The 15871-nt window shown below is 41.8% G+C and overlaps 1 protein-coding gene across 1 annotated transcript; it reads right to left on the reverse strand.

Annotated features, from left to right (window-relative positions):
- Positions 1-1159: 1159 nt before the first annotated feature.
- On the reverse strand, positions 1160-15413 carry scinla (scinderin like a). Its single transcript, XM_072684033.1, has 17 exons — positions 15270-15413; positions 12185-12369; positions 11755-11909; positions 10120-10281; positions 9219-9368; positions 8864-8950; positions 8426-8558; positions 7529-7617; positions 6631-6846; positions 5852-5985; positions 5660-5750; positions 5357-5527; positions 4659-4833; positions 4177-4292; positions 3085-3162; positions 2840-2900; positions 1160-1896 (listed from the first exon to the last, which is right to left on the reverse strand). Exons 2-17 carry the CDS (start codon positions 12363-12365, stop codon positions 1736-1738), a joined length of 2160 nt encoding a protein of 719 aa, XP_072540134.1. The 5' UTR covers positions 12366-12369; positions 15270-15413; the 3' UTR covers positions 1160-1735.
- Between the last annotated feature and the right edge of the window lie 458 nt (positions 15414-15871).

Genomic DNA, 15871 nt, shown 5'->3' on the forward strand with positions numbered 1-15871 from the left:
AGAACGACCCACGTGTGTGTGATACTACATGATTAGTCCTCAGTCCTATCACGTGGAGCAAACATGGGCTGCAGGCTTAGCCTCTCTTAATAGACTTATATATTAATAATACGACTGAGGAATAGGTGGGCTGTCTCATATGATGGGCTTTTTTTTATGAGCTCTTATATATATAAATAACACACTGGGGATTTCTTTAGATGTCCCTTAGCAGGTTGCACATCTGCTAGGTGTCTGGCACATTTCTGGTTGGACTTTGACTCTTTGCAGGATTTGTGAAGTGTAGCATTTCCAGAACGGCCTCAAAAAACTACAACAACAAAAAAACAACCTTAAAAATAAAGGAACCCTTTTTTTGGCCCTTATTATCAAATAAGTATGTATTTTTTTATAAATCAATCGTGAGGATCTAGCCCTAACATGGGATTGTATGATTGGTATGATTCATGCTTCGGTTGAAAAAAGGCCCGGGTTTAAACCCCGGATGAGCCGAGAGGGGGCCCACTTAGAGAACCGAGGCCCTTGACCCTCCCTGCTCTCCAGGCACCGTCTTTTCACTGTTTCTGTGGTTTTCCCTATGTCCACCTCCTGCCATGTGTCTCTGTTTGTTTTGGTTCCCTGCCTTGCCTGGCCCTGTCCTGTCCATATATATCCTGCACCAGTGTCTTGTCTTTTTTGATTGAACCCTGGTCTTGCAGGTTTTAACCCATTTCAAGATTTCAACCAATCAAGATCTTCCGAAGGCAGTAATGAGTTAGATTGGGTGAGTTGACATAGGGTTGGAGCCAAGGTCTGTGATAAGCTAGTTCTTCAGGAAAAGAGCTGGAGACCACTGTTGTATTTAAACCCTCTGTTCGCCATGATTGTCCTGTCTGTCCTGCACTGCTTGATGTTTCCAGGTCTTGTTTAATTTCTTGTTCTTGAGCTTTGTCAGTTTTCTTATTGTTGGGTGTGCCGCCCTTACTTTTCTGTTTATCTGTTCTCATGGATTGTGTTGTACATCACTCCTGCTGCTAACCTGAGCTCAGATGTAGAATCAATCAAGAACAATACTGCCGTTCAGAATGTTTCACCTCGGCATTCGGAATATTCCCAGTATATTCCCAACATTCCAGACCTTAAAAACAGTCGTGGTGAAGGAACGACAATGAGACACGGCTTCAAAAAAGCATGTTTTATTATGAACCAGCACACGTCTACTTCTTTGGTCTCAGAAACCTCACATCACGTTGCATATGCGTAAGCCATTGTCAGTGGAGGGTATGAACATTCTGGGATGACTTTGGGACACTGACACACACCGTGTCTGAACTGAAGGACATTTCAACATTTTGATAATTGATTAAAACAGTTTTTTTTAATGCCCATTACTATGAAGGTCACATTCTCATGTCAGATAGTTGAAGGAAAATATCACTTCTTATGCAAGTTCCTGTATTTGGCTTTGGCGTAAATTCAGCTAAAAAGTTGTGTATGTAATAACGTGTATAAAAGCTAGTGTGCATAAAAAGTAAGGCAAAGCAAATATATATGTCTTTCCCCAAAAATGTTACTGGTATTGAAACACGTACAGTGCATACAGTGGTTACTGCACAGTACTGTTGTATACTGTGCAACTATAAGCCCTCTCAGGCAGTACCAGACTCAGCCTATAGCAAAAAGGAGCACTTGGGTGTATTCTGGAAGCCATGCAAGAGGGGTGGGGGTGGAAGGGTAGGGGGTTGTGTGTGTGTGCTCAGAATCGAGCACGGATGCGCTCCAGAGGATCTGTGTCCCACATTTTGGGATCCCAGGCCTGGAACCAGCCTGTGAAGGTGGGTGGCTCAAAGCCCTGCTTTATCGTGGTGATTGAGGTGCCACGCCGGCCAGCCGGGTCAGAGTCCACATAATCTTTGGCTAAAGAGAGGAACACAGGAACGTGTGTTTTAGATAATTGTGCTTCTATTATGGGAAAAGTTTAACCCCCAACCCCAAAAATATAGCTGATCACCTATTACATGTTTGGACAAAAGTATTGGGACACCTGCTAATTCATTGAGCTTATTCCAGAATCAAGGGTATTAAAAAAAAGAGGTTATTCTGCTTTTGTTGGGAGTAACTGTCTCTACTGTCCAGGGATGCCTTTATACTAGATTTTGGAGCACTGCTGTTAAGATTTGATTGCATTCAGCGACAAGAGTGTTAGTGAGGTCAGGATGTTGGCTGATCACTATCCCACCTGATACCTAACTCATCCCAAAAGAGGTGGATGAAGCAGCATCATTCTGGGAGATACAGTTCCTCTGCTCCACAGCCCAATTCACCTTTTACATTTATCTGCTTCAGCGAGTCCTACTCTATAGACAGTACTTCTCTACCGAAACTCTGCAGGGACAAGCTGTGTGTGTGCGTGTGCATTTGCATATCTGTGGGTGCAACTTTAAGGAGCTGAATGCATTTATTAGAAGGGGTACAGTTCAATGATTTTTGAAAGGCTCATGGTGCACAGAGTGGGCAACTGCTAGCAAGACCGCATTTCCAATTCAACTGATAAACTCTAGTGCGCAGAGATATGTACACATGAATTCCATGAAGACATCAGATGCTCCCTGAGGTGAAGCTGAGACTAACTGGCGAGTTTCTATTGGCCTTTTAGCTCCAGTGCGAAATAAAATAAATAGTTCATTTCAGCCCCCAGACATGTCTTAGCTGGTTACATCTGGGCTAAAAATCTCCTTAACTCTTTAACTTAAGGAATAATGAACAATTTAGAGGGTTAGTTATATTAGTTAAGTTAAGTATAGGCTGGATTATGTTACATACAACACATCTCATCAGTGAACATGCATTAATACACTACCTATTTTAGCGGATCCACTCTTCTCCACCTCGTTGGCATCACTGCCAATCCAGATGAAAATCTGAGGAGAGAGGAGGAAGAAGGCACGGTTAAAACACTGACTAAAATAGTGACTTTGATACAACGGAAACTTCGCTGAGATAACAGGATGTGTATGTGGGGGGAGAAGACGTTGCAAAATTTCCTCTGTACTGAAATATGGCAGATACTGAGAGGCAGAGATCTGATGGTATGTGCTGATGTACCTGGCTCCAGGTATCCAGTAGCATGACATCATCAGTGGCTAAATCAGCCTGAGTGAAGTCTCCTGGAACCTCCTCCGCCTTAGAGCAAGGGAGACAGAGAGAGAGAGAAAGAGCAAAAGAGAAGGAGAGATTTAGGGGACTTGATTGCAGTTATTGCGCAAGCAACAGTAGCAGACCACATCTGTAAGATCTTACAGAAGGTGCGTTGATACACATTCAGATTTATGAATGACTACAGCAGATATTCTATCCAAATGACCTTAGAACCCAAAATCGTTTGCATGACTGTGCTTTAGATTATACTGTATATTATGATTATAGATTACAGTCACATTTACAAATGACTAAAATGATAGCTAAAAAATAGCTCGGGATTCTAAGGGTTAATATAACATTCTATAGAAAGGCTGCATGACTACACTGCTTTTAGTTCTAGGTACAAAATCAAAACATGGGGCCTTATTTATTATGATCTTAAAACCCACTGACATAAAGTTTTCATAAAGTTTCTGCCATTCACCAGTGTTTTCATGTTTGGGATTTGTTTAGATTTGGAGGACAATGGGATCCATAATTATAAGAGTACACAATTCTGCAGGTTAAAAACCCATCATGAATCTAATGTAGACTTTTTGTAAGAACTTCTCTCACAACAAATCAAGTAAAAAGAAAATTCCTAGGAAGATATGATGATTGAAGCCCGCTGTTTTCATAGAATACCTTACAGCTATAAGCAGTCAACTAGAGATCTTTATCACAGTCGCTGCATTGCCACATCTGCCGTCATTGCCTGCACCTCTTTACTCGCCCGTTTTCAGCCTCTCTCATAAATCTTCATTGGGCTTCAGCACAGCCAACAGAGGACAGTTAACAAATCAGGAAAAAACTATAAATAAATTAAGGTTTATCTTCAAGTTCATCATTTTTAACCACAAACAAAATGAGTAAATCTGTCCACATCTTTACACTTGATGGAGCGAAAACTAAGTGTGTTTGGTTGAATTATGGCAGTAGCCTCAGCCATTGATTACAACATGTCTGGAAGCCGTTACACTACTATTTTCCCTTCTGAAACCTGTTCTGTGCTCTTACTATGAGGCGTCCAGTCTTGTTGGAGCAGCCGAACAGGCGGGGAGGTTTCACGGTCTTCTGCAGACTGCTGGATGTCTGATACTCCTTCTTTCCACCAAGAGCAGACCAGAACCCCGCTGAGTGAGGGAGAGATAGTGATGTTACCCCAGGCATCTCAATCAATCCAGCATATGGTAAAAGGATACAGTGACCATCAACCAAATCTTCTAAACTCCAGTCCTGGGGATCTCCCATCTTGTAGAGTTTAGTTCCAATCCTAATAAAACACACCTGACTCTGACAATCAGAATATTAGAGCCAGGTGTGTTTGATCTAAACTCTCCAGAGCAGGGTTAAAGAGAGCTTTACAAACAATCTTTAAGCTTTCAGGTGAGTTTGCTTGCTTACAAAAAAACACTTGTGTAGGCTCAGTACCAATCTAACATATTAAACATCCCAAACAGTCTGGAGCTTTGTGAATGTGACCTTTGACAGTCACCCACCTGGCTCTTTCCCCTCAACCACTTCAGTGGGGCTGCCTCCCAGGAAGCTGCAGACGTATTTGGCAGCGGCCAGCTCCTCCTCTGTGGCACCAACTCCTCTCCACATGAACATGGAGTCAGGGCTCTTCAGCACAAACACGTCATTGGTGTTCAGATTTGCAGCAGTGGGCTCCACCTGAGCAGTCAGAGGAAGAAGAAAAGGACGGCAGGGGATATTTAAGTTGCTTTGCAGTATTTATAATGATTCAGTAGAGTTGGACACTTTCAGAAGTAGTAATAAGTCATTATTAAGTAAATTGGAAGTAATTAATTGTTTTAATTCTGACTGTATTTTTGTAATTTTACATACATGATTTGAGCCCTTGTGAACATATTTACTTTCCTTATTAATTCGTATATAGGTTGTGTATTAATTATGGGTATAAAATAGCTCATACATATTGCTGCCTTCTACGTGGTGAACTAAGATTTACCAATTACCAATGATGTGTAATCTCTGGATAATAAATATCTGCCAAATGCCTTAAATATAAATACAGTATCATGACATACGTATTGTAAAGCAACTCTCAAAATGTAATTAGTCACTTAACAAACAAAAAAGAAGAAACAATAATAACAATAATAATAGGAAACAGCTAAATTATTTCTAGCATGATGCTGAGACTGGGTTGGAGCTGTTTTTTGGCATAGCTGACCTCCACAGCACGTGTAGCACGGGTGGAGCTCTGGCGAATGTGGAACAAACGTGTGCTGCCTGTCCTGCTCTGGCCGCCTTTTCTTGAAGTTCCACCCAAGAAGACGATCATTGGCTTGCCCTTAAAGAGGCTCATTAGATGAGGCGGCTCCTGGCCTTGAGTGACACGCACCTGTAAATCATGACACAACATCACTGTGAAATTTAGCACTCCAAAAATAAAAATCAAGTAGAATTTCAAAGACAGTTTAAACTTTGAATTTCCCACACATTCTTTTATTCGTCGTATAAAGACAAGACTGACCTGGACAGGAGATCCTCCCATGGAGTCGTCCAGTTTAACTGTTAAAAAGGCTGAGGCAGCTAACTCGTCCTGGGTGCACTTCAGGCCCTGCCTACAGCCGTCCATCAAGAATATCAATCAGCCAATCGGTCAAAAATGTCAGTGAGGGAAAAATGCAATCTAGTCATGTGGTTTATGGTTGGAGTTCCTCACCAAGTATAGATGATATGCTGCTCTCTGCCCCCCTGGTGGTAGCTGTAGAGGATTAGGTAACAGTCTCCTCCATAGAACTGCCCGTAATGGGAGGGGTCCACAGGAACCTTGTCCCCCCCCTCGACACGCCACACCTGTAACCAAGATTAGGGAAACCAATATTAACACTGTAGTTGCTTTGTAGATGCATGTCCAAAAGTTTCTCCACCTGAAATCCACCTGCTTCTCTTCAGGGATAGGGATGCTCTTCAAGGAAGGCTTTACACTAGATGTTGAAACATTGCTGTAAGGATTTGAATGTGTTCAGCGACGTGAGGAGTCAGATGATTAGCTCATCCCAAAGGTAACAGATGGAGCATTATCACTCCAGAGAAAACAGCCCAGTGCTACTTTTTTAATTTGGTATTGGGCATGGTACGCAGAGCATCCTGTGTATTAGCAGACAAGCGACATGTCACTATTTAATCCCTAGGGTCCCTATAATCCCTATAAACCTACTGTGTTGCCTTATTTAGAAGAATAGAACCTGAGAAGACCCAGCTATACAGTGTTTTCCTGATTTTAACAGACTTCACACAGTCTGAGAAGAGCTTAATGAGTAGATGACTCTACATATTAGCTACATAAGCCTATTATGTAGCTTGTTAGCTACATAAGTCCTGTGTAAAACCTAAGTGACACCAAACCTATAGGCTGATTGACTATATTTAGGGCAAGGGACAAATTGTGCCCATCTGTTACCGGGATGGAGCATTATTTTAATTTGCACTCAATCTCACCTGAACCTTCCCTGATCCATCATCCACCATGCCATGTTGGGCAGCCATGGCTTTGTTGGAGTGAAGGCTGGAGGCATTGAAGGGGATTTTCTCCACCTGGGCGATCCGGCCGATGCTGTAAGCTTTCCCAGGGCCTGTGGTCTGCTCCTTATCCTTCCAGTTACTGAAGAACTGCTTAAAGAGAGTTGTCTCTCCTCCAGCTGGCATCACCTGAATCTAATCACAAACAGGGCAGGCAGATCAGCTTGGCTTCTTTTTGTCAAAGGAGGGTTGTATATATATATATTTTTTTTAATTAATTAACACACATATTGCTATTTAGAGCATTTATTTGCAGAAATGACAACTGCTCAAATGATGCAAATAATATTATTATAATAATTATAATTAAAAGAAGTTTCACAGTATGGTGAAATAACATTGACAGCCAATCACAGCTTTGATGTCTTGGCAGGCTCTCCACTAGTCTTTCACATTGCTGTTGGGTGACTTTATGCCATTCGTAGTCTGCAAACTCAGGTAACTCAGCTTTGTTTTATAAAATGCCTGGAATAAAACTGCTGCCATACACGTAGAGATGCAAATTTAAGAAATAAAAAATGAAGTAGTCTGTTAATTTTTTCCAGAGCTGTAAATATATTTAAACACACACACACACATTTGTACTTCTGCTCAAATCTATTTTTATGGAAGGAAATTGCATTATCTTGACAGATGCTTCATGTACTAAGAATTTCCATCATGATTATTTATGACTATATAATGCAGCAGTCCCATAACTAGTCCTAATGGCCCCTAGGTGGTCCAGTGAAGGCCCTGATAAGCAGCTGAATCTGAGAACCTGGGACGTTTTTTGTCACTTAGATTCATGAGGCAGGACATGTGATTAAATCTTTACCTGGGTGTTTTTAGGATAGTTCCTCTCTCTGATGAACTGCTCTGCTGCTTTCATGGCTGCCTTGCGTTCTGCTGCATTGGCAGTCGGACCTGAGAGTTAAACCATAACCAGCAGGTCAGAAATACAGTTTTCAGGTAGTTGATTTCAGAGTTCAAGCAAACAGTCAGGGAAGTTTCCAATCCAGACCTGTGGGGTGAATTAGAGTGAATTACACTAGAGAAAAGTGGCTCATGCAGGATTTCCTTTAAATTTAATAGATTTAAAAAGTCGGAAAAGTCGGAAAATGTTTATATGCTATCGAAGTCAAGAGCAAAAGTGTTGGCTCCTCTGGTCAAATTATTGATTTCTCATTGCATAGTTCATGTGCTGAATGTAATATATGTTATATCCTAAACTGTTCAATTGGTAAATTGGCAAATGTATAGAAAATGTGCTTTAAAATTTACAAAAAACTTTTGGTGTCCAAATTTTGCCTACGACTGTACAGCGATGCCTGTAAAAAATATCCAGTCAACAGTGATACTGCGGTCACAAACAGACCAGATAAAGAACCTAAGTATCGTAAAACTGATAAAGTAGAAGACACAGAGGAAACCAGGCACAAAAGATAAAGAAGGGGACTACCAAGCTGTGAGACAAGATATGCATGACATACATATATATATGCTGAAGGGTATCCATGTTTAATTTTGATCTAATCTATTTAATTGAATCATTTATAATAATAACATTAAAACATGCCATGTCTGAGTGTGATGGAGGTTGTATATTTTTTTTTCTTCATATGCTATTATGGGAGACTAGTGTATCTCTGATTTCTCACTACTCCTTTCAACAGGTTGAGAGTTGGGTTAGAAAAATCTGAAAACAAAAACAAAACCAAAAAGTTCTGCATACCTTTCCACACAAAGATTTTGCCGTCGATACCATTGTCGAGGATGTAGCACTCGCTAGGAGAGAGCATCTCCTGCTTGAAGGGGCTGCTCTGAGCAACCACTGATGCCTTCATGGAACCTGCAGCATCAGAAACCTACCGCACACACACACAAAGCTATTAACTGCCGGTTTTATTAACCATTATTTTTGATGACTTGCTGTGTAGAATGTACACTGAATGTAATAGTATTAAACTGTATAACTAATGTAGGAAATGAACTAAACTGTGTTTAAATGATTATGCAATGCAAGTGAATGACCGCAACAATTCTAAACCTTCAATGACAAACAAAAGGAGAAACAAAGCACAATTAGAAGTCCATCCTCCTTATGAAATATAAACAACACCATCTTTCTCTCTCTAACTCTAACACAAATGTAAGCAGGACGACTGTTTACCATGTACAGAGCACCCTTCTTATTTGCCCGTTCCACAGCCTCGTCATCAGGACTTCCAGATGGAATGTTAGGTCTTGGCCCGAGAACCTAAAAATAAACAAGATATGAACAAAAACTTTTCCTGTCTCAGTCTCGCGCAGGGCATCAGCAACCATTTCCTGCAGATAAACTCTACCCAGTGAAGCCTGGTTAACTGAGGCCAGACTGTAAACCCAGAGGCTATATATATATATATATATATATATATATATATATGTGTGTGTGTGTGTGTGTGTGTGTGTGTATTTTGTTTACTGTTAAGGGATATTTATAGTTTCCGTCTTTCTGTTCTGGCCTGTGTTTAATAAAGTCTCACATCAGTGACGGCCTGTGGCTCGGAGCCATCCTCCACCATCTGCAGCCTGGCCCGTCCATTCCGTTCATTATCACGGATGTCAATGGCCACCTGGGATGCCTTCAGACGCTCAAAGCGGTTGCACTCGCTGCCACACCACTGGTAGATATCCTGGTAGCACAAAAAAAAACATAAAATATTTATACTATAAAGTCGTCAGTTTACTCTTCTTCTAATTCTTATAATTATGTTATAACTACATAACACCATTTTTATTAGGAATTATTGTAAACCGTAAGGGGCCCATCACATTACACAAATGCCAAGATATGTTTGATATCAAGATATGCATGCTTCTATATTTTACAACAGTGGATGCTCGGCTAATGTTGCTTACAAACACTGGTCACCAATCTAATCTAGACTAATACATGCATAAATCTACATTATTAGCTTTACAAACCTGCATTAAGTTAAAACATAGCTTAGCGGATCAACTGCATCGAGGGTACGTGATAAATCATGTTTAATCAATGAGGTTTTTCACCAAACTGTTCTTTTAAGGTTATTAATTGAATTATGGGTTATACCACGGTTTAGGTGGTTCATTGTTATATTCACTTTACGTATTATTGTTTTCCCTACGTAAATGATATTCTTTTGTAGCATATTTTCTATGCAGAAAAGAGGACATCAGTGTTATATAAAAGAGAACACTGTATTTAAAGAACACTGACTAACTGCATGTTTCATCACAGAACATAATTAGTCCTGTTTAATTACATTTTGAATTAAAATACATTTGACATTACTGTGAAAATGGCATTAAGTATTGTGATATAATAATTTTGCCTTATTGCCTTATTGCTTTCCCTAATGAAAATGAGCTCATGATGCCAGAAGTTCCTTCAGTGTTCCTGACCTTGCCCAGGTCGATAATGAAGCAATCTCCGCGGTTGAAGCTGGCCCATGACAGTGGCACCTCTGTGGCCCGGATCACCCTGCGCCCCTTAACGTGGAGTAAACGCTTCACGTTCATATCGTTGGTCACCACATGCTGAAAGCCAGAAGCCACTCCACCTTGCTGTGTGGAGAGAAGAGAGACGTCAGTGGCTAATAACATGTGACCTGTGTTTACAATAACTCATCAAGAAGAAGAAGACCCTGTCATTTCTACACATGTTTACACTGATTTGGGTGGTGACACTAAAGTGGTAGTAACATGGTTACAGAACCTGTCCCTCCAGACCCCCGCCCTTGTTTCCTGCCAATCTAGGGGATCAAACCACCGCCCTTTGGGTCTCAAGCCTCCTTCTAGATCTTGAGGTCATAGAACCTAAAGAACCTGTTCCTTCAGTCCCCCGCCCTTGTGTCCTGTCAGTATAGTGGATCAAACCAGTAGCCTTCTGATCTCAAGCCTGCTTTTAGATCTTTAGGTTACAGAACCTGTCCCTTCAGTCCCCCGCCCTCATTTCTTCCTGCTTTGGGGGACAGAACTGGTGGCTTTATGGTCCCAAGCCCATTTATGCAATCTTAAGGCCACGGCTTTAGGCCTCTATACTATAAACCTATATGGTGTCTGTTTCTAATAAAATGGCCAGTGAGTTACAGGATATATAACTTACCTGGCGACTCACAGTGCACAGTGCAACAATACACAAATGATAGAAATACAGTAAGCCGCACAAGTGCAGGCTTATTCACACACTCCTATCACACAAAATCTCTATTCTCTTTATCCAGGAAACAGACAAAACACTGCTTGTAAAGGAAAGTACAGAGTTGGGACATGAACAGTGCAGTAAAACTGACACACACACACACACACACACACACACACACATATTTTCCACAAGGCTTCCTGCATGAGCGTGTGTGCATGTGAGTGTTTTCCAAACCAAAAGCACTCCCCTGCCATTTTTGGAGCCCAATTAGCCTTACAGAAACCGAAAGCAGATGTGACCCCTCTGAAAAATCACCATGGAAATGGTTGGCATGGAGAAAAAACCATGTAAGAATGACATGGTAGTGCATTTTTACTCCAGCGACAAAATGGGAGGCCCTCCCAAAACAAAACCCATGGTTTCTGCCATCACAGCAGAACAGTAAATCACATTCGCATACAGTTTAAAAAACAGTATTTCCATCACAAGAAGGAAAGTCTCCATAACCAGAAGCATTGGTCACGCTTTCGGAATGAGGAAGCTAGAGCTCGGCTTACAGCTCTGCATTTACATTTAACTTCAGGTTGTATTTTGATTAAAACGTCAGGAGAAGTGCAGCATGGAAAATTAAACAATTCAGTACTCAGTACTTTCAGGTCTTGTGCAATTGACTCACATTGCACATGCTCATTTAAACAGGACTAAAGTCTTAGCAGATCCAATACATCCACACAAATGAAAGGGTTTTATCCAATGGCGTTTGACCTGATGCTGATTCAGCAAATCTTAACGGCTTCCAAGTACAAACACAGCAGGTTAGACTTGAATGGACCTTTTAAGGGCACTTTGTGCTTTCTATGGTTCATCTAAAACAATCTGAGGGAATGAGGTACCTTATACTTGATGCCGGATTTAAAGTAGCCGAGGAAAGTGAGGGACTCATTGTTTTGGACTTCGCGGAACTGGACTGGTCCACCGCCCAGGAAGTCATCCAGCTGCGTGGCAAAGATGGCGGCAGCACCGCTCTCATCCTGAGAACACTCATTTCCTGCAGAACCAACCACACGCCAATCAACAACTCAAACAACTAGACTGGCTTAGACAGACAGAGACAGACAGACAGACAGACTGGCCATCTATGTATAAAATGACCATTTTAGAGACATGTTTTTACGCTAAAGATAAGCTGCCATTCGGATAGACAGACCTAATTCCACCCATTAAAAAAACAAAACAACAAAACAATACACTATAATTTGCTCATAATTTTTAAATATATGACTTTTTGTAGGGCTACTGAGGTGTCTGAGACGTATGACTGACCCAGCCAGATGTGAATGGAGTAGGATGGGGCAGGGGTGGTGTAGAGCAGGACGTAGGCATCGCCGGTGTAGAAGTTTCCAAACAGCTGCTTGGGCACCGGCTTTAGGTCCATCTTCTCCACTCTCCACACCTGCAGGCCAGGCTCCTTCCCTGCTGTCTGGAACTCCTTGTGAAACACCATGGTTCTGTAAACCCAAACACGTTACTGCTGCGTGGGAAACGTCCCGCTCACACTAAACACACACACAAGCGCTGTGTTCATAAAGAAAATGATGATTCAGAATCAGTCATCAAATGCATGTCAGATGCCTGTTTGCCTGTATTCCCCAAAGGGTCTCCTCACAACCCACTGGGACCACAAGAGAGAGACAAACATGTGTGCACCTGAACAGGTAAACACAGCTCATTATATTCTCAGTTATTAGCAGCTGTGTGTGTGGGGGGGGGGGGCTTATTAACAGGTATGAGGTAGTTGTTATAGCAGTTACACAGTGTTGAAAAATACATTATGAAAGTCATGAAAGATTAGCAGAGATTAAACTGGAACAATCACAATCAATATTCCAAAATCATACTGGAAACCAGTGGAAAATCACAGAAGATACTTCTGAAGATAAAAAAAAATACAAATATATATATATATATATATATATATATATATATATATATATATATATATATATACATACACCCCGGAAGGGATGTGGTGTATTTTTATTTAAGGTAAAAAAAAAAAGGTGAACCTCGGATTTTATCAGGTGAGCACCAAATACTACATAGTGAGCACCAGATAATATCACTTCAGAACCTCATACTATCAGTCGAGCACAAGATACTACATGGTAAGCACCAGATACTATCAGTTGAGAACCAGATACTACATGGTGAGCATCAGATACTATCAGTTGAGCACCAGATACTATCAGTTGAGAACCAGATACTACGTGGTGAGCACCAGATACTACATGGTGAGCACCAGATACTATCAGTTGAACACCAGATACTACGTGGTGAGCACCAGATACTACGTGGTAAGCACTAGATACTACCAGTTGAGCACCAGATACTACGTGGTGAGCACCAGATACTATTAGTTGAGCACCAGATACTACGTGGTGAGCACCAGATACTACGTGGTGAGCACCAGATATCACGTGGTGAGCACCAGATATCACGTGGTGAGCACCAGATACTACGTGGTAAGCACTAGATACTATGTGGTGAGAACCAGATACTATTAGTTGAGCACCAGATACTATGTGGTGAGCACCAGATACTACGTGGTGAGCACCAGATACTACGTGGTGAGCACCAGATACTATCAGGTGAGCACCAGATACTACATAGTGAGCACCAGATACTATCAGTTGAGCACCAGATACTACGTGGTGAGCACTAGATACTATTAGTTGAGCACCAGATACTACGTGGTGAGCACCAGATACTATTAGTTGAGCACCAGATACTATGTGGTGAGCACCAGATACTATCAGTTGAGCACCAGATACTATGTGGTGAGCACTAGATACTATCAGTTGAGCACCAGATACTATCAGTTGAGCACCAGATACTATGTGGTGAGCACCAGATACTACATGGTGAGCACTAGATACTATCAGTTGAGCACCAGATACTATGTGGTGAGCACTAGATACTATCAGTTGAGCACCCGATACTACGTGGTGAGCACCAGATACTATTAGTTGAGCACCAGATACTACGTGGTGAGCACTAGATACTATCAGTTGAGCACCAGATACTATCAGTTGAGCACCAGATACTATGTGGTGAGCACTAGATACTATGTGGTGAGCACTAGATACTATCAGTTGAGCACCCGATACTACGTGGTGAGCACCAGATACTATTAGTTGAGCACTAGATACTATTAGTTGAGCACCAGATACTACGCGGTGAGCACCAGATACTACGCGGTGAGCACCAGATACTATGTGGTGAGCACCAGATACTATGTGGTGAGCATCAGATAATATCAGTTGAGCACCATCATGCAGTTATGCTGTAGCTAAATAATTATCTGTGAGTTTATTCTTGGTAAGATATTTATGGGGTGTTGATCTGATAGTATCTGCTGCTCAAAAAACAAACAAAAACAACAACAACAACAACAACAACACATACATCACATCCCCTCAGGAGCTCTGTTATACACAGGTATATGACAGCACACACACACACAATGTCATATTACACGAAAGCCTGGCTGACCGCAGAGCTAAACCTATTAAACGGTTCCTATTTAACTCTTTATTTAACAATGCAGGGGAAGGACCACCAGCTTCCTATTTCAGGAATTCAAGAGCCATTACCCTCATAAGCTACAGACCCTGGTGCACTTGCTCAGTAAGTTTCTCACGACTTCTCCTCGCCAACAGCAAAACTCAACCTCACCACAATATGCTAGATCTTCTCACGTGAAAGCCAGGACCTATTAACCCTCACCCTTCTTTTTTTTTACCCTTGAGTCCACTCAAGCTACCTAAATCCAACGAGAATCTCGGCACTACGTCGACTACGGCCCCAACAGCGCCGTGTTTACTGCTGCTGCCGCTGCTGCTCTGTGAGTCATACCGAGAAGACACCGCGCGGATGGACAGACCAGCTGCCCGCGCCCGCGCCCGCGCCCGCGCCCGCGCCGACACGCTCAAAAAAGCAGTCTGCGGTAAGAAACGGAAAGGCTGTGTAAGAAGTGCGCGGTGTTGAGCCGAGAGCAAACCTCAGACCAGCTCGAGCAAAGTCACGCTAACTCTCACTGCACTGCTGAGAGAGCAGCCTTCAGTCAGCCAGTCACTTCCTACAGCTAGCTACATCTTCCATGTTGCTTTCTTCCAGCTAGCAGCTACCTTTTTCAGTAGTTTAGCTGCTGTGCTTTTAGTAGTAGTAGTAGTATTAATAATAATAATTCTTATTTTTATTATAATGAGCTAATAATGAAGACTCAAGCTTAAACTCATACATTTAACGTGTATTTAAATTAAAATAAAAAAAAATAAATAAATAAAAAAATAATTGCGCTCCGTCGCACTCAGAAAAGACCCCTGAGAGACTGGCTGTAGTGACTTGCCTGAGTTGAAGGAACACTTTCTGGAGAGATTTCCACTCGGCGGCGAGGCTTTAGCAGCTGCTGTCTGCTGGGCTGGATGGATGGATGGATGGATGGATAGTCCAGGTTCTGCAGAAAGCTCAGAGCGCTCAGGCCCGTTTTATAGGATGTGAAGTTTTCAGGAGGTGGGGCATCAAAAGTGCCAAGGACTTATGTAACCCTGGGCCACAGAGAGAAAGAGAGGAGGGAGCAAAAAACCATCTTAAAGCCCAAAGTAGTCTTACTTTAATGAAGCAATGACTCAAGGAGAAATGGGAGTAGCTGTAAAATCTCCTGCAGCACTGAGGTCCTCTTTCAGAGCTGCAGCAGAGCATCTAGCTACGTTCAGGAGGATTATTGGGCTGTAAAATGCTGAAGCTGTAAAATGACAGGAATGAGCAACAGTGAACTTTCCTGAAGCTGAACCAACAGAATGACATTGGACAAAAAAATAATAGAAATAAAAATAATTAAATGTGAAGGACCTGATCAGACCAGATGAGCAAACCTATTAGACTTTGAAAGGTATCCTGAGCAATCAGACCTACTGACTTCATAGTTCTCTGCAGAAGACGACAACAGTG

Source organism: Salminus brasiliensis, chromosome 7 (assembly GCF_030463535.1).
Source record: "Salminus brasiliensis chromosome 7, fSalBra1.hap2, whole genome shotgun sequence".
Taxonomy (NCBI): domain Eukaryota; kingdom Metazoa; phylum Chordata; class Actinopteri; order Characiformes; family Bryconidae; genus Salminus; species Salminus brasiliensis.

Coding starts and splice junctions, on each gene's coding strand:
- scinla (XM_072684033.1), bottom strand. CDS start 12,365: ATGGTGTTTCACAAGGAGTTCCAGACAGCAGGGAAGGAGCCTGGCCTG. Junction 9,369..10,119: donor TCATTATCGACCTGGGCAAG/GTCAGGAACACT, acceptor TTGTGCTACCAG/GATATCTACCAGTGGTGTGG. Junction 1,897..2,839: donor GAGTGGATCCGCTAAAATAG/GTAGTGTATTAA, acceptor TCCTCTCTTTAG/CCAAAGATTATGTGGACTCT.